Here is a 25,193-nt window from a genome sequence, read left to right as displayed (position 1 = left end):
GTTGTTGCGAGGGGAAGCGGGGCACTAGTAACATACCTTTATCGACAAGTGCATCTTCTTTGTCTGCCAGTAGAGATAATTTGATCAAACTGGATTCTTTTGAATTTGGTAGCACCAGGTATGCATTATTACTCCTTTTGTTTTTCTTTGTAGAGTACAGTCTACGTTGAGGTAAAATCTTTTGTGCTTGTTTCCTTTCTATTTGCAGCGGTGCCTGTTTTTGCTGCAACATTCCGACAGCTACAGTTGCCTTTAGTGACGATCACATTTTTTTAGCAGTTTCCAAGTCTTTTGAGGTCAGTTCAGATACAATACCAGAAAACTCTGCGATAAGTTCCCTCCTTTGGATTGACAAAGGTACAGAATCATTAACACTTTTTTTCGTTACCTCCTCTAGTATTTCTGTTTTCATGTCTACAACAGAAATATCTTCACTCTCATTAAGTGTAACTTCACTATTTTCTAGGTATTCAGAAGGTTTCTGCTTTAACTGAATCTGGCAAACACTATGTATGTGCTTGAACATATTCCATTTGATGGTATAGTCAATACATGTACAAGAATACCTATGAATGCAAGCCCTACATTTAATGCACATCAATCTGCAGCTGCACTGAAAGTCATTATCATATAAAAAATAATCTATTGACCTTCTTGAAGAAGAACGCACTTTCCAACCAGAAAACTCCATAGTAATGAAGTCCTCCTTAATATTTTTCCCTGATTTATGCCGAAGGCGAATGTCCTTAAGTTTTCTCGTCAGTTTACCTTTATTTAGCACAATAAGCCTGTCAAACAGCTTGTGCTTCACAAATGACATCAATGCAAAAATAGCTTTGTCTAAACGCTTGACACATTTACTACCTAGATATATATATTTAATAGTGCGATGCATTCTTTCTAGATGCATGTTGGTATTGATTCCAGCATTCAATCTATGGCAATATGCCCAACAATTTGCATTCCCAACATAGTTGTCTCGGAAGTATGTGGCAAATTGAACTGTATCAGGATCACATTCCAATCTCTCTAGCACAATATTTAACATCTCATCAAATGAATCTACATCCTGCTCATGCATCAAAAGTTCTGATTTGCTTGTATACTTCACCTTGTTTTTCTACACCTTGAATCTTACATTTGACATTCTTCCTCCAGCATCTATCAACATGCCATGTACAATAACGTCGCATAGATGGAGCTGCCATGACATCATTCCATGCAATAAAGAAAGACTCGGCCAAATCCGACATAAAAACATTTGGCAAAATTGATCCAACCTGCCTCTTTATGTGCTGGAAAAATATGGACAGCATCTGGGAGTCATTCCTGTTAGATATTAGAAACGCGCATGGAAACCCTTGTCTCAGATCGTCTAGGACTAGTAGAGTTATAAGTTCAAAATGATATCCATTAAGACCATGTGTCCCATCAACACAAACGCAGTCGTTCCCATATTTCTTTAATATCTCGCCTTGAGCATTGTTCATAATTATCAATGCAAAATCAGAGCACTTTAATTGTGGGTATGAATCAAGGACTACATCCTGTGGTTTATAGCAAAGCACACAAGGACTGTCTCCACCATTTACTTCATTTACCCATGCTTCTACACTTATTGCATCATTATGGTGTCTTATTGACTTGAAGGACAAATCATAAGACTGACCTATAATATGTAGATCCTGTCTCGTAATCAAATGTATCCTTTCCAAGTTCGAATCTACAACTGTATCTCGAATTTTGTCCAATATGACAGAGAATGGTATGCCACTTGTTATATCTCCAGCAATACTTTCCCTTTCTCTTTTTGTTACTTGCAGATGACATAACTCGGATTTGTTGCCAACATGGGTTGAAACATATTTCACACAGCAGGTTCCATTCTTTTTCATATCTACTCTCATCTTAGCAGGGCACAGTGCATCAATCTTACTACTACCTTGCAATTTAAGACATCGCACGTTTTTTCCTCTAGACACAAACTTACCAGACCGGTGACAAATATAAGAAACAACTTCTGAATCAATCTTAGCATGGGAACCACGACGTTTGACGAACTTTGATAGCATTGTCTGCTCAGTTTCCTCCTTCCACTTCTGAAATTCATCAGCGGTGCTAAAATGTAATATTTCACATTTCACATCTACTTCATGTGCCGACTGTAAATGTTCAAACAGGCACTTTTCAGAAGTACTTCTTTCATTACACAGGGCGCACACAAACAATTTTTTCTGCTCTATTTGCAGTCCATGAACATCTAACAGGTGTCTATTCAAATTTCCTGACACTGAAAAATCATGTTGGACACAAAAATTTCACTGCTTACACGGACAACTCCACAGCACAAAGTAACAGTAAGGGCAAAATACACTTATTCCATACGTATCTGCTGACAAAACCGCACGTGTGTGTAACTTTCGAAATATAAAAATGTCTGCGCCACGGCTCTTTCGAAACGAGCAATCCTATTGGATATCGCTACCCTGAAATGCTATTGGTTATTTTCGTTTCGAGCCGAGCTCTCCCTAAAGGTTTCTGGCTAAAAGTCGCAAGTAGCAACTAAAAAGCCCAGATAACAGTGCCATCTGTTGAGCAAAGTTCGTACTACGCTATTCGCTATAGAGTCAAACTGCAATTTCTGTGACAAACCGCAACAAGAAGCCGCAAGTAGCAACTAAAAAGCGCAGTTAACATTCTTTTCCTAGTGCCATCTGTTGACCGACGTACGTACTTCGTTATGAGAGCCTTGTGCCTCATGAGATCAATGTGCTGTGTGTGCATATGAAGGGCTTATTTCAATAGTGGTAGAAGTCAATTTTTGTTCATTTTGAGATACATAGTCATAAAGTTAAATGAGCGCTGAAAAATCTGCAGTTGAGATACCAGAAATATTCAAGCATATGGCGTCTTACTAGAGATGAACCTTAATTTCTGTTTGTTTGGATCATTAATTTCAGAAGCATTATAGACAGAAAAGTGGAGGTAATGGCCCTGCACACCCTCGCATCCCACTGTGAAGATGCCTTCCTCCTCAATGAAACCTTTCTTCAGCCCCAACACACTGTACACACCTAGCCCTACCTCCTTCACCACTCCGGTAATCCCCTCCCGATAGCGCGTGGTGATGTAGCCATTGGTCACAACTGCCAGACCCCTGTTCAGCTCCAACCCCTCCTTCCCAACCCTACAGAACACCTGATCCTTAGTCTCTTCTTTCCTGGCCTCACCGTCACCTGCACCACCATCTATGTCCACCCCAACGCCCCTATTCCTTTTGACTTCCTCTCCCACATTGACCGTACCTTTTCCTCCTACGGATTCGCCGCCAACCTCAACACCCATGGTCGTTCCACTGCCCAGTTACGGCGGTGGCATCAGTTCCTCTCCTCCTTCTAACGCGACCTCGTTCCCATTCCCCAGCACTACCGCCCTGAATCCAACTCCACCCCCAATGTCATCCTCTCCTCCCCTATCCTCCTTGGCAGCATAGCAGTGGATGTCCTGGACCCCATTAGTAGTGACCATCTCCCTGTCCTCCTCACCGTTTCAGACGGACGTCGCCCACGTTCCGACCCTCGTAATGACCCTCCCCCGAAGTACGTTCATTATTATTCCTGTGCCGACTGGAATACCTAATGGGATACCCTCTCTACCCAGGTCGATAGCCACCCCCTCACCTACGACCACCCTGATGACATTACCCATGCTGCCTCCTTTCTCCAGCAGACCTAGTCTGAGGCCTGGAGGCCCACATCCCTTTTCTCGCCATCACCCCCACCGTCCCACCTTACCCCCACAGGTCGGCCTCCTTCTCCATGAATCCCTCCGTCTCTACCGTGCCTTCCTTCACACGCATGACCTGGACACACTACGACGCCACCGGCAACTACGACATATCAGAAACTTGCTCGCGGCTGAGAAACGCCGGGACTGGCGACAGACATGCACCCATCTAAATGCTACACTTCCTATCAAGTCATCCAAGTACTTGTCAGCTTTCCGCCGCCTTACTGTATCTAAACCCCCCCCCCACTACTACCCTCTCCTTCATGATAATCACCCCTTCCCTGACAAACTTAGTAAGGCCAAACACTTGCCTCCTACCTCTTCGATGTCTTTACCATCCCCGACGATCCCCAGTTTGATTACTCCCTCTTCCCAGATTTCCGCGATGGAACACCTCTGTCCCTACCCTCGCCCCTGGTTTCCAGTACTTGGACAACAATGCACACACCGAACTCAATGCCCCCATCACTACTCAGGATCTCATCGCTACACTCCGCACAAAATGCAACACTGCTCCTGGTCACGATCATGTCACTTATCGCCACCTCCGTGAAGCTCCCGCCTCCTTCCTCTCTGGTCTGGCCAGGCTCTATAATGTACTCCTGTCCACCGGCTACTAACCCGACCTGCAGAAAACCTCCCACATCCTGATGTTCCTTAAAGCCGACAAGCCACCGTCCACCATCCCCTCCTACTGTACCATCAGCCTTACCTCGGTCTTCAGCAAGGTCCTTGAATCCGCCCTTACCCGAATCATCCACCAGCATCTCCACCAGCATGGCCTCCTTCCCATTACCCAGTGTGGCTTACGGCCATCCTTCTCTACCGATGACCTTATCCTTCACCTCACTCGTCTCCTCTTCGAACAGCTCAATTCCCATCGCTTCGCTATTTTCCTCTCCCTTGACCTCGAACGCGCCTATGACTGTGTATGGCATTCCGGTCTCCTCTTCAAGCTCCAAACCTTTGCCCTTCCTATTAACTACGTCCATCTGATTGGGTCCTTTCTTTCCCAATGTCCTTCCTACGTCACTGTCCATACTATGAATTCCTTCACCTTTTTCCCCTCTGCCGGTGTGCCCCAAGGTTCTGTCCTCTCCCCTCTTCTGTACCTTTTGTATACGATGGACATGCCGCTGCCTTCACGTCCCATCCACCATCTCCAGTACACCGATGACACCGTCTTCCTTGCCCTTGTCCCCACCTTGCAGCTCTCCAACACCTTCTCCAATCACATCTTGACCAGTTCATCGCTTGGTGCAACCAGTGGTTGCCTAAGGTCAATCCTACCAAAACCCCTTCCTTCCACCTCTTCGACTTCTATGTCACCATCTATGGCCGTCTTATCGCCCTCACCCCCACCCTTAAGTACCTTGGTGTCATCCTTGACCGTCGCCTCTCCTGGACCCCCTGTCCAGACAGTCCAAGCCAAGGCACGCTCCCGCCTCCATCTCCTGAAGCTCCTTTCTGGCTGTACATGGGGTCTGGACCCCTCCACCATCCTCCACACCTATAAATCCCTCATCCGCCCTATCCTCTCCTACGCCTACCCTGCCTGGATCTCCGCCCCTCCTACCTTTCACAAATCCCTTCAAATCCTTGAACACCATGCCCATCGTATCTGTCTCCCCTCCCCCACGCGGATCCTGTACGACCTCATCCCATTCCCCCACCTCCTCCTTTTCCTCGAACAGATACGGATCCTCTACACCTCCCGTAAAGTAGATCCCCCTCACTCACTCGTCTCTCACATCCTCTCCCACCCCCATCCGCTGACATGCTTGTATTTCCAGATCCCATCTGCTCTCCATCTCTCCACTCTCTTTACCCTCTCCCAAGATGGCTTCCGCCAGCTCCCCCTCCCTTCCATCTACCCCTCCTACCAACTTTGATACTCCCCTCCCACTTCCTGTGTTTGTTCATATGGGCACCCCCTCTCCCTTCCCTCCCTCCTCCCCTGGGCTTCCCCTACCCCCATACCTTCATTCCTCCCACCATCTCCTCTGCCATTGGTATCTCTACTCTCCCCTCTTCCTCTCCCACCACCTTCTTCCCCTCCTGGCAGGTCCCTGGACTCGCACACGTTCGGTGGACACTCGCGCACCGGAGATCATCACCGTCGTTTTAGTGTGTGTGCCGTCGTGTTTGTGCCTCAGTGTTTTTCGCCGCACACACTCCATCGTTCACGTGTCGTATCCATCATCAGTGCCCATGTTCAGTGCTAACAGTTTCCTTGGTTGTCTTCGCGTGTGAACGGCTTTGTGTTTTTCGTTACTATGTCTACTGTTTTTAGTCCATCACTATGTTCTGTATATTCTGTTTCTCCATTGTTTTTCTTTTGTAAAACCTGTGGCTGAAGAGCAGCGTACTGTGCTGCTGCCAGCCCACCTTATGTAAGGTGTTAAATAACAATAGAGAAAAAAAAGGTAATGGACTTGTACCACTATTGAAATAATCCCCTCATATTATATGACGACATGCACATTCAGCATCCGTTATGATTGGTCAAACACAGCTGTGACTCTGAATGTATTATATTAATAAGAAGCAACATTGCCTCTTTCTCCTGAAAATATCAAGTAACGTAACAAATGTGTTTGATTCTGCTTCCAATACGACAGTTCTGGTTAATACTCCACATGCCTACAGGACTTTGCAGTGTTAACACAGCAGACTCAGACATCTGTGTAAGTGTAATGAAATGAAAACAGTAGTATTGAGTCATATGAATGCCTCACTTTTGTTTCGACACAGTTCAAGACTCTGGAGAAAAGTTTTACACCTGGCGTTCTACATGGCAACTTCACACACAAGAACTTTTTGCCGACACTACTACCACCTACATAAGTAAGCTATTCCTGTGTTACTTTCAAGTGATGCACTTAAACTATTCCTGATTTAACTGGAAGATCTGTACTTCCCACTATCATATCAACATGCGTATTCTAGACCTCGGGCTATGTTACAGGTCAGTGTCACACCAAAATTGTCGGGATAGAGGGGGCTGGGGGGGGGGGGGGGAGGGGGCGGCATGTCACTCTCCAAGAAGTGTTTACCAGCAAATAAGTGGCGGAAAATTTATGGGTATACGATGGCTTAACATGTGGAAAATGAGATTTTCATTATTCACTCACTGTATTTAACATTTATTATTCTTTTAAAATCGCACAACAACTTCAATTAAACATAGTTTAATCACTCATCTACACACTTATTTCATAATTATGGCACTTTTAAACTGCAAATCCAATAAGAGCTGTCTTGAATCTTCACGAGTCTCTCTCAACAGCCTTGATGTGGATAGATACATACAGCAGCCAGTAATCAGTGTTGGAATGGCTTCTGCAAAATCACAAGGATTATTAAATATTTTTCCTGTCACTAATTACAAGCAATATAACTGACAAAGAAGATTGCTAATATTTGCTGTAATGAAAGCCACTCAATGGGGTATATTTCACATTCGCAAGAACGATGTCATGTAAGTAATTAAGTTCATCAAAACACTTAGAAACTAACCTCTCATCTGACGAAACAGTCTAAAGACGCAGTGTCAATTTCTCCAGATCTGTTGAGAATGATATTTTGAGTTACCACTTTACTGAGTGACTGAAATTTAGTTCGGGTACCTGTGAACATAATAATATGTTAGAATTCATTTTCTAAACACGAACGATTACGGTACTGTATGACTACTTACATATTAATTACACTACTAATATTTTCACAATTGTTTCTTTAATACAAAATTAAAGCCAACGGAAGAACAAACGTAAAACATGCTTACTAATGACAGTTTTGTTGAGATTCAATTTTCTGTATGGACAAATGTAACTTTTTCATACGGTGGTAAGTCGCAGAAATCGCAGGAGTCACAGAAATCTCAGAAGTAGCAGAAATCGCGGAAGTAGCAGAAATCGCAGAAATACCAGTGGTAGAAGGCGGAGGGATACACGACCTGGATTCCTTAACTGCGACAAATCACAGTTAAGAATAACAGATACTGAAAAGTAACAGTCACAGAAATAACTGATAACGGAAAATCGCAGTTTAGCCCATCACTAGTTTTGACGTAGTACGTGGTAAACCAAATTTGGTAATTTATAGCACATACTACGGAAGCAGTTTAATGTTATACGTAACAGGACATTTGTTCATTTCACAGCAACTTTTTTATTCTTTATTGTTATTTTTAAACCCGTACAAACAGACAGGATGTCAGCAGCATGTCACGCCGCTCTTCAGCCATAGAATAGACAAATAAACAACAGAAAGAAAACACATAACGGTGGGTAATAAAACAGTAGACACATAAAGACAAACACGGAGCCTTTCACATGCGACGATAATCCATACTACAAACTGTTGACACGACGCACAAACATTGAAGATGTCGATGGCACAGGTGAACGATGGAGTGAGACGGTGAACACTGAACACTAAACACGACGGCACACACGAGACACTGATGGCGATCACCGGCGCGCGAATGTCCACGTAGTGTGTGCGAGTCCGAGGACCTGCCAAGAGGGGAAGAAGGGTGAGGGGGGGGAAGGGGAGAACAAAGATGCCAATGGCTGAGGAGATGGGAGGAGGAGTAGAGGGACAGGGGAGGGGAAGCCCGGGGGAGGAGTGGGGAGAAATGTACGAGGGAGGAAAGAGGGAGACATGTGAGAGAAGGGAGGGAGGGTGCCCAAAGGAGCAAACACAGGAAGAGGGAGGGAGGGAGGATCAAAGTTGGTAGGAGGGGTAGATGGAGGGGAGGAGGGCATCATCAGGGAGAGGGAGCTGGCGGAAGCCACCTTGGGAGAGGTTAAGGAGGCTGGAGAGATGGAGACCGGGTGGGACGTGGGAATACATGCGTGGCAGCAGGCGGGGGTGGGAGAGGATGGGGGAGACAAGCGAGTGAAGAGGATCGAGTTTTCGAGAGATGTACAGGATCCGTATCTGTTCAAGGAAAAGGAGGAGGCGGGGAAACGGAATGAGGTCGTACAGGATCCACGTGGGGGAGGAGAGACGGATGCGAAAGGTGAGGCAGAGAGCTTGGCGTTCAAGGATCTGAAGGGATTTGTAAAAGGTAGGGGGCGCGTTGATCCAGACAGGATGGGCATAACAGAGGATAGGGCGGATGAGGGATTTATAGGTGTGGAGTATGGTGGAGGGTTCCAGACACCACGGACGGCCAGAAAGGAGTTTGAGGAGACGGAGCGTGCCTTGGCTTGGATTGTCCGGAGATGGGGGGTCCAGGAGAGGCGACGGTCGAGGGTGACGCCAAGGTACTTAAGGGTGGGGGTGAGGGCGATAGGACGGCTATAGATGGTGAGATAGAAACCAAGGAGGCGGAAGGAAGGGGTGGTTTTGTCTACAATGATCGCCTGGGTTTTGGAGGGATTCACCTTGAGCAACCACTGGTTGCACCAAGCAGTGAACCGGTCAAGATGGGATTGGAGAAGGTGTTGGGAACGCTGCAGGGTGGGGGCGTGGGGAAGGAAGGCGGTGCCATCGGCAAACTGGAGAAGGTGGACGGGGGCTGACGGCAGCGGCATGTCCGCCGTATACAAAAGGTACAGAAGGGCGGAGTTTACAGCTACAGACTGGAAAAATATAAGTATTAAGTGTTTTGCAAAAGTAAAGTGAGCATGAAACGTCCAGCCGCATGAACTTGCAACCAATTTGCAAGAAAGAATCGTAAAAAGTTAGCTAAGATTAAAACTGAAAGGTATTGAAACTTAATAGGAACTAAAATGGATAAGAAACTAGAAATGAATCCAGACAAGTGAAATCGCAGTAAAAAAAAAGCAGCTGACAGTAGTTCAAGTATCGCACCAAAAGAGGCCACTAGGGACGTACTGAAGTTCATAGAATTTCACTCAAATGTTAACGTACAGATTCAAGCTTTGACAAAACAGACAATGTTGTCGAAGACAGTGGTTACGCGAATTAGTCAAAAGACATGTTTGACTCAGCCAAAGTCAAAGAGGAAGTAGAATTTGAACACGAAAAAGCAGCAGAACAAAAAAGCGAAAAGGCTCCAGATATGACCATCTCCGGCGATAATTCGTTATGAATACCGCCCTTCGATAGTGGCATTCATCATTAATCGAAGTGTTAGGGTTTTGCAGGTGCCAGCCAGCCAGCCAGCCTGCCAGCCAGCCAGCAGCGGCAGCGGCAGCGGTAGTGGCGTTCCTGCCAGTCAGCCAGCGTTCCTGCCAGCCAGCCAGCATTCCCAACAGCGTTCCTGCCTTGCTTTTCATCGGTCGTCGTCTGCCTTCCTCTGTTTTTCGTCCGCCTTGCAAGTCCCTTGTTCTCTTCTGTCATTTATGTCCTGTCCTGTGCCTTTTTCCCTCTCGTCATGTCGCCTCCCACCACCACTACCACTGCCACCACTACCGCCACAGTCTACACATCCCCATCCGCCGCCTCCACCACCATCATGTGGTGTGCCCAATCTCCCCCCCCCCCGTCCACCCGTCATTCTATCCCCCCGTCCTGATCCGTCCCTCCTCGACACTTTCCCGGAGCCACCATCTCCCTCCTCACTCCTCGCCGCAACTCCATCCTCATCTCCTCCCCCAGCCCTACCTGTCACACTGACATCCTTTCCCGTATCCCCATCACCCACTTTGGCCCCAATGCCTCCCTCACCCCTGCACCTTCCCCATCTCCCTTCCACCAACCCCAACCCCCACGTCGCCCGCTGACCCTCACCACCGTGATCACTCGGCTTATTCCGACGATCACGGAGGAGGAGGTGTTGGCGGAGCTGGAGGCGCATCCCTCGTTGGAAGTACGGGCAGTCCGCCACATTTTTAACTCAGCCGACCCCACCCGCCTCATGCGGGTTTTCTCAGAGGACGCCCCCTCCATTGACCGTCTCCTGAAGGAGGGTGCCCTCCTCTTCAACCAACACTACAAAGTCGACCCCTCCCATTCCCCTCCTCAATCCTTCCGCTGCAAGAGGTGCCTGCGCAATAACGCACATACAATATCTTGGTGCAACCAGTGGTTGCTGAAGGTCAATCCTTCCAAAACCGAGGCGACCATTGTAGGCAAAACCACCCCTTCCTTCCGCCTCCTTGATTTCTATCTCACCGTCTATGGCCGTCCTATCGCGCTCACCTCCACCCTCAGGTACCTTGGTGTCACTCTCGACCGTCACCTCTCCTGCACCCCCCATCTCCGGACAATCCAAGCCAAGGCACGCTCCCAGTTCTGTCTCCTCAAGCTGCTTTCTGACCGTACATGGGGTCTAGACTCCTCCACCATCCTCCACACCTATAAATCCCTCATCCACCCTATCCTCTGCTACGCCCATCCTGCCTGGATCTCCGCCCCCTCCCCCTACCTCTTACAAATCCCTTCAAATCCTTTAATGCCATGCTCTCCGCCTCTCCTATCGTATCCGTCTCCCCTCCCACACATGGATCCTGTACGATCTTATTCCGTTCCCCCAGATCCTCCTCTTCCTCAAACGGATACGGATCCTATACACTTCCTGTAAACTAGATCCCCCTCACCCGCTTGTCTCTCACATCCTCTCGCAACCCCGTCCGCTACCGCGCCTATATTTCCACGTCCCACCTGCTCTCCATCTCTTAATACCCTCTCCCAAGGTGGCTTCCGCCAGCTCCCCATCCCTGGTGATGCCCTCCTCCCCTCCATCTACCCCACCTACCAACTTTGATCCTCCCTCCCTCTTCCTGTGTTTGTTCCTATGGGCACCCTCTCTCCCTTCTCTCCCCCTTCCCTCCCTCCTCCCTTTCTCCCCACTCCTCCCCCAGGCTTCCCCTACCCCCATACCTCCATTCCTCCTACCATCTCCTCTGCCATTTGCATCTCTGTTCTCCCCTCTCCCCCCCTTCTTCCCCTCTCGGCAGGTCCCCGGACTTGCACACGTTAAGTGGACATTCACGCGCCAAAGATAAGCGCCATCACTTTCTCGTGTGTGTGCCATCGTATTTGTGGTTTTGTGTTCTTCATCGTCACGCTCCTTTGTTCACTTGTACCGTCAACATCGTCAGTGTTGGTGCGCAGTGCCGACAGTTTTTTTTAGTGTTTTTTTCGTCTAGTATGAATGGCTTAGTGTTATATGTTTCTGTGTCTACCGTTTTTTGCTCGCCACTTTGTTCAGTATCTTATGTGTCTTCTTTCTATTTTCATTGTCAGACCTGTGGGTGAAGAGCAGCGTAGTATGCTGCTGCCAGCCCACCTTATGTAAAGGTGTTTAAATAACAATAACGGAAAAAAACAGATATGACAGATATGTTCAAAATGCAATCTGCACAAATTTCAGAACAAGGCCGAAATATCAATAATCAAATTGCGGAGGAAAACCAACAGATCACAGCACAAAGCCAACAAGTGAATGTTCTAAGTAGCGATATTGAAATGCAAGGGACCAGACTCAGTAAACAAATCGAGAAAGTAGATGCAAAAGTAGGCGTTGTGAGTAATGAAATTAGAAACCCCAAAAATGAAATTAATGTCATTAATGGTAATATTGCCAATGTACAAGGACAAATCGATAACATCAACGAAAGATTTGACACAGAAGTAACAACAATTCAAATCAAATAGAACCTTTAGTCATTACTAAAGTGGACAGAAAAGTATTCGGTATTAAACCCGAAATACAAACGGAATGCAACACCGAATTCTCAGAGATTAAACAACCTGTAACAGAAACAGGCAGGGAACTGGCCAACCAAATTGTTACTTGCGAAAATAAGTGTGAACATAACACTTCTCAACTCCCAGGCACAATGTAGGACTCGGAAAGAAAAATGCAGGCGAAGCCCACCCAATTTACTGAAAGAGTAGCTTATAGTAAAATGATAGAGAGGGAAGAAAAGTTTGAGCATAACAGATGGCACCTATTTGGATTTCGTAAACTTTCCTGAATACTTGTCTGACCAGGAAAATATTAACATAATGATCAGTGCATTCATTGGCAGGTGATGCAAAAAGGTGGGGACTGAATTTGGATAGAAACCAGATGGCTTTTGAAAATTTCAAAAGGAAATTTATCGACGAATACTGCTCAGAACAAAAACAAGACCATTTATGACGTGAATTCATAATGGCCAGGTCGTATGACATCAGAGGTAGGCAAACATGAAAGAGTTTTGTGAGTCATTGTGTAGAAAACTGATACATCTGAAAGCTACACGGACTGAAACTCAAGTCATTTGGGAACTTTGGAATAAATTATCGGGAGATTCGAAACGATATGTCGGCAGTAATCATGGGAGTTTTTCAGCATTTTTGGATGAGGGTCGAAGACGAAGACCATTGGTAAGGAAATCGCGTGTCTTGTCCTGATACAGTAATAACAAACGATCGCCAGAAAATAATGACCAGAAGGAATGGACAGAAAATGACAGATTTCGCATAAACATACTACAAAGAGATCGTGGAAGACGAAGAGGAAATTTTATGCCGTGCGGCAGAGGGTTCGTGCCACGGAATTAAAAAATAGAGACGAATTGAAAAACTAAAACCGCGTGTGTTAAGGGCCAGACTCACACGGAGGGCTGTTTTAAGCCCAAAGCAAAGATGTCAGATAAGAAATACGAGTGGGAGGCATACAATCTATGGGGCAGAAAGATTAAGAATGTGGTGTTGGAAGACGTGCATGGAGTGATACATAGTGATGTGTATCGATCGGAAGCTGACAGTAATTAAAGTGGCTGCCGCTTGTATCCAAGGCGGTACTGTACAGGGCGCTTGGTGAAGTGGTTAAATGGCCAGCATGAGAAAAAGATGGCTACCGTAGAGAGAGAGACGGAAGAGGTGGAGTCGGACATTTCCATTGACCGGTTTCAATAATACATGAATGTGAAACTGAGAATGAAGCTAATATGTCATATAATAAATTCAATCCGATATTAGGATTGACCGAAAAGACATTATTGAAGGAAACAAGGGAACAGGAAAATACGATCAGAAAATAAAATATTTGTACTTCCAGTAATGTATATAAGAAATAAGAAGTAAAGGTAGGGGAGATAGTGACGAGTAGAAATGAAAGGAAAATAGGATACGCCACACAAATTACGTGTGCAAAAATAATAGAGGAAAATGATGGAAGGAAGGATAATAATAAATATGACGTTATAATAGTGCAAATGAAATAATTATTGAGGAAAAGGTTTTTTGTGAGGCATATACAGTAAAATCAGATAGGGATTTTGCACAGTCCCTTTCAAATAACAGTGAGGAGGAAAGTGTAATGAAGATTATCGAAGTGAATCACGATTATATGAAGTATGAAATCAAAGCTGATGTTGCTCAAAGTGATACCACAGAAATGCCCGAATGTTTAAACTATATGCAGTGTGCAGAAAATAATCGGAAAAACCAAGTGGCTAAAACATCTAATGATGGATTGCCCGCTGTCTAAAATTTGCATTCCTGCTCGAATCTAGTGATTGTAAATATACATTTGCAGAAAGGGGCTACAAAAGAATTAATGACATTTTTTCAGAACAAAAGCCAAATGCGAAACTGAAACAAAACCAAAAGAACCACCTGTTGATGCTATACTGGGTAAGCTTTACTTAATGTTATGGAAGAATTTGAATTACAGAAACTGGTAGAACCACATAAGAAAAATATAAAAGAACAGGAACTGCTAAAGATATCTAGAGACAGAGGTCAAGAAACCTAAAAACCCATCTGATATAAAACAGAAATCAGTAGGTAACATCTCGTGGGAAGAAATAATTCTGGAACAGGATCCGTTGTGGGAATAACAGGAGGAGAAAGAACCTAAAGTTGTTAAACAAACCATCATTCCCATATATGTTTATGATATTGAGTTAAAAGTACTTTTAGATACAGGATCCTAAATCATTTTTTGAACATATTTCACGTAAGCCAGATGTAGTAATTATGTGTGCGAGTGGAGTAAAGATTATAGGAGCTACTGGCAAATCCAGTAAACCCATTCGAAAACAAATATTGAATGAATCTGAGTTGTTAAAGATTGCGGCCATTGAAGGTATACAATTTGTAAGCTCCGCTTTTAACGAAAAAAACGCGTATTTAAGTGTTCCCTGTGTGAGAAATATAATGCTCTTTATGATAATCTGGGTGTGTCGTGCCATATTTTAATAAAAAACACTGGAAGTCAAGATGAATTACCAGATAAAACACATGTAAGTACAAGGAACTCATGTCAACTTGCAAAACGTGCGCACTTGCAGCGAAATATTGAAGAAATCCGTTGTGAAACAGCTACAAAAGAAAAAATAATCAACACTCTGTGTGACGTCATAATTAAGCTGCAAAAGAACTTGCTTTATTTTGAATCTTCAAACTGTGTAAATATTTTGCAAGCTTTACCAGTAAGTTATTATGACGATCATTTTAGGTCTAAAAAGTTCACTCACCCATTTCAAAATGAAACAGTGTTTCAACTTACCAATACACCAATTAACATTCGCAGTGACGTAGTGCAGAAGATAAGTGTGCAAATGAACTACAAACACAAGTGAGTCAACAGAAGTGACAAGAATGATAGGAAAGCAAACTTTTAATGTAAATATTCATTCTTGTAGCTATGTTAAACCTGGAGCACCTATGGGCGAAGTTACAAATTATATAAAAGCTGGAACTTCACGAAATGCTAATGAGTTTACAGTAATAATGGGAGGTGCCAATGATGTCTACAAGAATGAATTGTCTCGTTCTGTTCTAATACAAAAAACAAGCTCATCATCATTGGAATACCCCCCCCCCCCCCAGACACGACCTTACAAATGACTCGTGTGTTAGTAAAGAAATCAATGAAGCCAACACCCGGTTTGAGAAGCTCTGTACAATGCATCAAAACACCCAGTTCTTGCCTCTCAACTATCTGGAGAGAAAATGCTTTACCAGACATGGACTGTACCTTAACGGTAAGGGCAACAAACTTCTCAGTTATAAAACTATGGAATTGTTGGTTGCAGCTCACAGAAGTAATATTAATAATGTGCTGATAGTAGGAGAACCACGTTTATCTTGCCAGCCACAAACAACGGCTCATCAAACCTTACCAACTGTAGCAGCAGAACCGACACTATCTACTGATAAAACTCAGATGTCATCAACACCAACATTACCCTCTCTAGAAACAAAAGCAATTACAGAACAAGCATTATTATCACCCCAACAAACATCACAATTACTATTACCAGAGTCACTTGTTACGCCAGCATCACCAATGACAGAAGCATCAGCCTCCACAACTTCAGTAGAAGAAAAAACTAAAGCAATAGCAGCACCAATAGAAGACTCCTGTGTCCCACCATCAACATCTCAACAGGCCACAGCCACAGTCTCCAAGGTCCCATCTCCAGCATCAGCTGAAGGAGCAGAAAACGAAGAGATGAACAATGAGTCACTTTTTTCAAAGCTTCTACTATCCACTGAAATGTCTGCTTCCACATATCCAAGAAAAAGCCATAGAAGTAGAAGACCAGCTGTTCACAAAGACTATTTTTTATAGGATCTGTGCTGCATCAAGAAACAGAGGAAAGCACAAGTCAAATCGTAAGTAATGTGTGCACAAGCAAGCCCCTTAACAAGGAACTGGTCTGTAAATCAAGTATCAATCCTGATGCATTGAGAGTTTCTAATTTAACACCCATAAACTGCAACTTTAAATCTGTATTGAAAGATAAATTCTGTATATTCCACCAACATATCATGAGCCTTAGAGGAACATTTGAGCTTTAGGGTCTCATGTTAAATGAAAACCAACTTCATATATTGTGCTTTAGAGAACACCGTCTAAGGTCTGCCATGCTGATGCCCCATCTGGAAGGTTATATTTTAGCTGATAGTTACTGTAGATCAGAGAGAATGGTGGATCTGTAATTTATGTCAAATAGGGTATATGACATAAACCACTCGACTTAAGTATGTATTGTGAAGATTTTAATTTTGAAGCATGTGGATCTGAAATTTTTGCTGATAATAAGTCTATTATAGTGGTATCAATTTATAGGGCTCCTACAGGGGAAACCTGCATTTTCTTAAAACAGCTTGAATCAGTTTTGGTAAAAATATATTCAAAGGCTAAGCTGTTAGTCATTATGGGTGACTTGAATGTAAGCTTCTGTACAGGCAACACCAGTAGAAGAGAATTGAAACATTTATTGGAAACTTTTAATTTAACTCCAATAGTTCAATTTCCTACCTGAGTGACAGATACCAGCCTTATTGACAACATCTTTATTGATAAGTTTAGTAGCAGTCTTAGTACTGTATGTCAAATTCTTAATGGTCTGTCAGACCATGATGGGCAGTCGCTAGCTCTTAATGAGTTGTTCTGGCATTAAAAAATATTAACCAATTTTTAGGTCCTTCAAAACAATCAATGTGGACACTAGAAAATCTCAATCAGCTCTTGCAGCAGACTGACTGGAGCCCAATATACAAAGAAAGAAATGTTAATATTAAATTCAACCTATTCACAGATGATTTATTGTCCCTCTTTGAAGCAGTATTTCACAAGAAAACTATTAAAATTAACCCCCAGAATTGAAAAATCAAACCCTGGATTACAAAAGGGATAAAAATTTCATGTAATACAAAAAAATTGTTATATATGTGATAAAGATGTTCTGAAGGTCCTGCAATAAAAGAATACTACAAATTATATTGTAAAATCCTAAAAACAATTATAAAGTGCTCCAAAACCTTACATATTGAGAGTGAAATAGATAACTAACAACAAAATAAAAACCATCTGGGATTTCACGAAAAGGGAGTTGCGAAAAAAGTGGAGAGTGTATACAGCATATAAACAAGACAGTGTGCTAATTTAATTAAAGAAACGAATGCAGTTGCAATAGTCTTAAATGAGCGCTTTCTAAGAACCTCTGAGAAAACTGGCTGTAGGGGTTCAGTCAACAAGGCTACAGACCTTCTGAAAGAATCTGGTATGTGCAAAATTAATCAAATTCTCATAGCCCCAGTTACAGTCAGTGAAGTGAAAAGGATCATCACTAAAATGAAAACCAAAATGTCATCTGGCTTTGATAATATCACCACTAAGGTACTTAAACATTGTCATAATGCCATTTGTGTAAACTGTGCCATATATTTAATGAATCCCTTTAACATGGTATTGTCCCTGATTTCTATCAGGGATGTGAAACCACTGTTCAAGAAGGGGGAAAAAGCAGATGCTTCTAACTACCGCCCTATATCCCTTTTAACATGCTTCTCCAAAGTTCTCGTGAAACTGATGCATACAGATTTGTAGAACACCTGAATTTCCACAAGGCTCTTATTCAATGCCAATTTGGTGTCCAATGAGGCCTATCAACTGATGATGCCATATTATCCTTTACTAATAATGTTCTAGAAGCTCTGAACAATAAACTGGCTTCAGTTGGGTTTTTTTGCGACTTAACCAAAGCATTTGACTGTGTGAGCCATGAAATCCTCCTTTCAAAAGCAGCCTATTATGGTTTAACTGACACAGTGGGAATGTGGCTCAGATCATATCTGACTGACACAAAGCAGATGCTATTGCTTAATCATGAAGATGGCTCAATAGCTTCATCTGGCTGGGAAACAGTGAAGGCGTGTTGCAAGGGTCGGTGCTTGGCCCTCTACTCTTTCTAATTTTTATTAATGACCTTCCTCACTGTTCTAAGCCTACCACCAAATTTACTATTTTCGCAGATTACACATTCCTTGTAATTGAAAAAAAACCTGAAAATGATACTGCATCAACTGCCAACTTTGTGTCCCATGACCTCCATAAGTGGTTCAGATGCAATGGCCTAACTTTAAATCTAAAAAAAACAGTTCATACATTTCCATGGGTCTCACAAAGCTCAGGATGACATAAGTCTAAGCTGTAATGATAAAGATATACATCAAGTTTATTCAACAAAATTTATAGGCCTCCACATTGACAATAAATTAAATTGGTCTTGTCATATTTTGGACTTCAGAAAAAGACTTAGTTCAGCAGCTTATGCTCTACTATTATAGCAACAACTGCTAATAGTGATGCTGTTAAGGCTGCTTATTTTGGTTATTTCCATTTATTGTTATCTTATGGCTTAATATTCTCAGGTAACCAACCAGTGACAAATAAAGTATTTGTAACTCAGAAAAGAGCAATTCGAATTATAAGTGGAGTTAACAGAAACCATTCATGCAGAAATCTTTATAAAACACACATAATATTAACAATGACCTCACAATATATCCTATATCTTATGTGCTTTTCAGCTAAGAACTTACACATGTACAAAATCAATACTTATTATCATGACTATGACACAAGAACAAAACATGACTTTCATGTTGACACAAAAAACTCGAGTTAGATATAAAAGAGAGTATACTACTCAAGCATAAAAGTGTTTATGCACTCCTGTCTGAAATAAAAAAATCTCTCCAGTGAAATGCCAAAATTTAAGGGCAGATTGAAGGAATATCTTCTGGAAAAAGCGTTTCAATCTCTTAATCAATTCTTTAATGTAACATTGTAACTTAGATGTAATACTTAACTTGTAGTATTTGCTATTGCCACTTCGTAACTTAATACATCTTACACCAGTATGGGAATTCGAGTTCAGGCAATAGGCACTATCAAATTCCTGATAATGTATACTTGTAATAAGGAAAATTGTTATTTATTATTTTATGGTTTTATACCTCTGTTTTACTATAGAAAATGCTTACGCCTGTAACTGTTAACATACTTTGTTTCTTATACACCAATTGCAATTTACATTTGTTAGCATATACAAGTAGGCTACTGTGTTAATTTATATTCTCACTCATTCCATATCCATGCAATTCTTTTGTGCAGATCTATGGAACATGAATAAATAAATGATCAAAGACAAAGATTTGAACATGACTTTTTAGTGGTCCCTGAATTAAGTGCTGAGATGATTTTGGATATTGATTGGCTGGACAAGGAAAAAGTCGTTTTTAGATTGTGGCAATGGAATTTTTAAAATTAATAGGGAGACTAATGCAATAGAAATCAAATTAGAAGACGACGACAATGTGCGTGGGGTTAGTGTAGAATCTATATTGCTAGAAATAGAATCTGAAAATGATGGTTTGTCTCAACTATATGAAATCTACCATGTGAAAAATTTAGTAATGAATGAATCTAAAACTTACAGTTTTAGGGAAATTGTTGACACTATCCAAGAACTTATGCGTGAAGAAATAGGGGATTTATTTACTGTTTTGAATAATAATAGGTAAGTGTTTTCTGATAAACCAGGTGTTGTAGGGAACTTTGAATACCATATAGAGGCCATTGAACATGAACCATTCTTCGTAAGACCCTATCCAGTGCCAATAGCTAAGAAAGAAGCAGTTACAAGCTGAAATTGATAAAATGTTAGCATGAAGTGTAATAGAGAGAAGCAACAGTGAGTACAATAGTCTGCTTATTATAGTAAACAAGAAAGACGGAGGCATAAGAGTTGTCATTGATGCACGAACATTGAACAAAATCGTCAGGAGAGATGTAATTATATGTAGTGACTTTAATATAGACTTTCTCACCCACAACACAAACAGGGAGACATTGATTAACTTTACAAAAACTTATAATCTGCATGGCCTTGTAAACGAACGCACTAGAATAACACACGCATCCAAGATAGCTCTAGATCAATTTTTTGCAAATAGAAATAAACTTAACCCAACTCTAGAAGTATACAACGCAGGATTCAGCGAACGAACACCAAGCTGTCATTCTAAAGGTTGATGTTAACAAAGATACCTCAAATCCAGTCCCACTTAAAGTTTTATGAAGGTTTTTCACTCAAGATAATTTTAACAAGCTAAATTCCCTCCTTAGCAAAGAAAAGTAGATAGAGATGTACGCAGCCAATGATGTGAACATGAAATTCAACGTATTTCTTGACAAAATGTTCCACCACTTTTAAGAGGCTTTTCCACAGAAACCAGTAAGAATAAATAATAAAAAGGGAAACAAGACTTGGATGACACCAGCTATAAAAATCTCTTGCAAACATAAAAGAATACTCCACATGCTATGTAAACAAAGCAGTGTCTCCCCCCAACTAACAGAATACTATAAAAACTACACATGTATCCTAAGAAGAGTGATAAGACAAGCAAAAAGGATGCAAAATGATGAGTACATTGCCTTAAGTTTATTGCTGGATTTGTCAATGTGGAACATCCTTAAAAGGGAAAGAGGGGAAATGAAAGCTGCAGACATGAACATAGAAATCAAACTCAACAATGAATCTATATCTAATTCCGAAGTTGTGGTGAACTCTTTCAACAATTTATTCACGGACACAGCCAAAAAATAGTTCAAAAATAATCCTAACACAAACTACCAACTAGCAAAGCAAAAATACCACACATGTGCAGAGTCAATTTTCATTGCCAAAGTCCCTGAAAATGACGTTGCAAAAGCCCTCAGAGAGTTAAAAAATTCATATTCAGCTGTAATTGATGGTATTGCAGCAGCTGTAATCAAAAATTGTGTACACACAATTGCTGAACCATTAACTCACCTCTGTGACTGTTCTTTCCAGGCAGGTACTTTCCCTGAAGCTCTGAAACTTTCTAAAGTATTTCCTGTCTTCAAAAAAGGTGATAATAAAGATATGAATAACTACAGGCCTATCTCAGTCTCATCCTGCATTTCTAAAGTTTTTGAAAAAATAATGTACACAAAACTGATGGACTTCATTGCAAAAAAAAAAAATTACTAAGTTTAGCTCAACAACGGTTCAGAAGCAACAAATCTACTGAAACTGCAGTATATGATTGCATAAATACGCTATTAGATCTGATAGATTAAAAATAACCCAAAACAGGCATATTTCTGTATCTGTCAAAGGCCTTTGACACTGTTGATCACAAAATATTGCTGGAAAAAATAGAACACTATGGTATCAAAGGATCTGCAAACAGTTGGATTGCTTCATTCCTAACCAAATATAAATATGATTGCATAAATACGCTATTAGATCTGTTAGATTAAAAATAACCCAAAACAGGCATATTTCTGTATCTGTCAACGGCTTTTGACACTGTTGATCACAAAATATTGCTGGAAAAAATAGAACACTATGGTATCAGAGGATCTGCAAACAGTTGGATTGCTTCATTCCTAACCAATCGGATGCAGAGAGTCAGCATGAACTACACTAATAGACAAACCAACTCAATAACTGAAATCCTATCAAGAAATAAAACTGTAAAGCAAGGGGTGCCACAGGTCTCAATATTGGGCCCTCTACTTTTCCTCCTGTATATTAATGACTAGAGCCTGAAAGTAGATGCACACAAAACAATAATATTTACTGATGAGTCAACTGTACTCCTCAAAGGGGAAAATACAGAGGCTGTACAAAAAGCTGTGAACTTGGCCACTGAACAACTCAGCAACTGGGCTAAAATCAACAGATTAACTATCAACACCAAAAAGACAGCTTCCACGAACTTTCACACAACAGAAAATGCAAATTCCTCTCAGCCACTTGTCACTGTAAATAACCAGCCGATACTGACACTGTATTCAAATTCCTAGGTCTGTGGTTTCAAGATAACCTGGAATGGAATACACACACAGGAAAGGCACATGCCAGAGTTAGTACTGTCTGTTATGCATTGAGTGTACTGAAATCATGTGCTAGCCTGAAAACATTAACCAGTGTGTTCTACACTTACATACAAGCCCACCTAAAATATGATGTGGTATTCTGGGGAAATTATCCAATTGCTATCAGCACATTCAAAATCCAGGAGAGAGCAATGAGGATTATTACTGGGAGCAAACCCAGAGACTCCTGCAAACCCATCTTCAGAATGCTGGAAATCCTTACACTGCCTTGCCTATACACTCTCGAGATTCTAAAATTTTTTCAGAAACCACATAGTGCCAATTGACTCCAGAGTCGTACAAAAAAATGAGGTACATAAACACAACACCAGGAAAAACACAAATCTGCTTGTTTTACCTACAAACACTCAACTGTGTAAAAAGGGAGCTTTCCACATGGGCCTCCAACTGTTCAACAATCTTCCCACTAGTATTAAGTCCATCGAAGACAACATAAAATTTAGCAAAGCCATGAAGTCACATTTGTTGTCACTGTTTTATTCTATAAATGAATACTTAGATCAGTAATCTTGCTATTTGTGTTAAATTGAAAACATTGAGCAGTTGGAGTGAAGTAAACTTAACCAATATTTACAATATAATACATTATGATACTATATGTTAATATATGTTAACAATGTTAACTGATATTTTCCGACATCTGCCACACACTGTGTACCATCAGATCACATGGAATAAATAAATAAATAAATTTGGAAGATCTATTACAAAAATTCGATAATGGAAAGTACTTAACCAGTCTCGACCTCAGTGCAGGATATTGGCAAATCCCATTACATAAAGATTCCAGGAAATATACTGCATTCTTCTTTGCACAAAAATGTTATCAATATCAAGTTGTATCTTTCGGTTTAAACATTAACTGTTTATGTAGATGACTTGTTGATTGCCAGTGATAGTTGGGAGGAACATTGTGAACTGTTGAATATAACTCTCATTGTTCTTCCAGTAGGGGGAAAGACTTTGAAATTGAAGAAGTATGAATTTGTAAATCAAGAAATTAAGTTTCTAGGACACATAACTACAGCTGGGATTGGCAAGGACCCAGAAAAGCAATTGAAAAGTACCCTCCACCTAAGAACACGAAACAGTTGAAGGCATTTCTTAGTATTTGTGGATTTATCGCAAATTTGCAAAGGGGGAAGCTTTCAATAGACGACATTTGAACAGTTTGTTGAAGAAATATAGTGCATATATTTGGACACCTGAATGTCAAAGAGATTTCGAGAACTTGAAAACTGGAGAGGGAAAATATTTTACATCACCCTATTTTAAGTGATCCATTCCGCATGATCAGAGACCGTAGTGCATACAGTATTGGTATTGAAATATTTCAAGAAAACACAGAATCTGGGGGAGCAGAACATGGGACTACAGCTTTTGCTATTAAGACTCTGACCAAATTTGAGAAGAATTACACTATTTCAGAAAAAGAAGCTTTAGCCATTATTTGGGGATTAAAGAAATTTAGGAATTATTTATGGAGGCACAAAACTATTATCCATACAGACCATTGAGCCTTAACCTTTTTGAAAGACTATCACCTGATTTCCGGAAGATTGAGTCGATGTGCCCTGTATCTATAACAGTTTCATTATGAAACGTTGTACATTTAAAGGCAGTGACAATCATGTGACTGATGCTTTATTTCTATTGCCAGAGGTATGGACAACTTACTGACAGGATGTAATGAAGATAGCAAGTTTCATTTGAAGTATATCAACGAGGTTCTATGTAGGAAAAGAATAGAACAGATTTGTAAGGGTATGAGGTTTTATCAGAATGACGGTGAAGTCTGGAAGCCAGTAAAAACTAATTTTAGTAACTCCAACTTCCCAAAAATTAGTAAATTTTATAAGATCTTTAATGGAGTTTTGTACAGGAGAAAGACTACAAGTATTGCGGAATGGAAAGTGTGTTGGCCTATGCAATTTGAGACTGAAGTTATTATTTCCATCTTGCCTTAGGGCACTGTGGTCCTTAAAAGTATATTGATAAATTGACTGATGTAATTATGATTAATGTAGGTGCTGCCTAGAAAATTACTGATAGAATTAAATCTTGTGATGTGTGTCAGAGTGCAAAAGTGGCTAACCGAACCAATCAGCGTTATACGCAAAACACAGTACCAGAAGACACTTTAGAATTGGTATCAGTAAATTCTATGGTCCTCTCCCTAAAAGTCAGGAAATTGGTCTTACATTGTGGTATCTTTAGAAGTTTTCTCTAAATTTATTAAGCTATATCCTGTCAGAAAAGCCACTGCTGAAGCAGTCTTTAATAAAATGACTAAGTATTTTAACACCTTTGGTACACCTAAGGCTGTCTTATCTGATAACAGACCATAGTTTATTTCTAAAATGTGGAAGGAAGGTATGAGACAATATGGTATACAAGTTGGATATATTTCAGCCTACCACACTGCAAATAACCCTGTCAAAAGGTATATGCGTAAATTAGGAAGGTTGGGTGGAACATATTGCCACCATAATCATAAGGTTTGGGGCATATTTGTGACTGACTTTCAAAAGACCAGGAACACCCTCTACCATGTAACCACAGGTTCTTCCCCTGTAGAAATTCTGTTGAACCATAAAAGCAAAAGTATTATTGATGACATCTTGCAATTCCCACCTGTTGTAGGAATTAACTTGCATGAGAAAAAAGAACTGGTTAGGAAAAGAATGAAAGAGAAAGCGGCCGCTAGATCTGAAAGGCATGATAAGAACCTCAAAATAACTAAATTTAAAATTGGCTA

The 25,193-nt window shown here is 41.4% G+C and overlaps 1 protein-coding gene across 1 annotated transcript; it reads right to left on the bottom strand.

Moving 5' to 3' along the window:
* Nucleotides 1-1,073: 1,073 nt before the first annotated feature.
* LOC126108245 (uncharacterized) lies at nt 1,074-15,186 on the bottom strand. The gene is made up of 2 exons (XM_049913474.1): nt 15,183-15,186; nt 1,074-2,290 (listed from the first exon to the last, which is right to left on the bottom strand). The coding sequence occupies exons 1-2, from the start codon at nt 15,184-15,186 to the stop codon at nt 1,074-1,076; spliced, it is 1,221 nt and encodes a 406-aa protein (XP_049769431.1).
* Nucleotides 15,187-25,193: the final 10,007 nt, after the last annotated feature.

Source organism: Schistocerca cancellata, chromosome 11, assembly GCF_023864275.1.
Source record: "Schistocerca cancellata isolate TAMUIC-IGC-003103 chromosome 11, iqSchCanc2.1, whole genome shotgun sequence".
Taxonomy (NCBI): Eukaryota; Metazoa; Arthropoda; class Insecta; order Orthoptera; family Acrididae; genus Schistocerca; species Schistocerca cancellata.
Note: the sequence above shows the minus strand (reverse complement) of the source record. Positions and strands in the feature narration are given on the sequence as shown.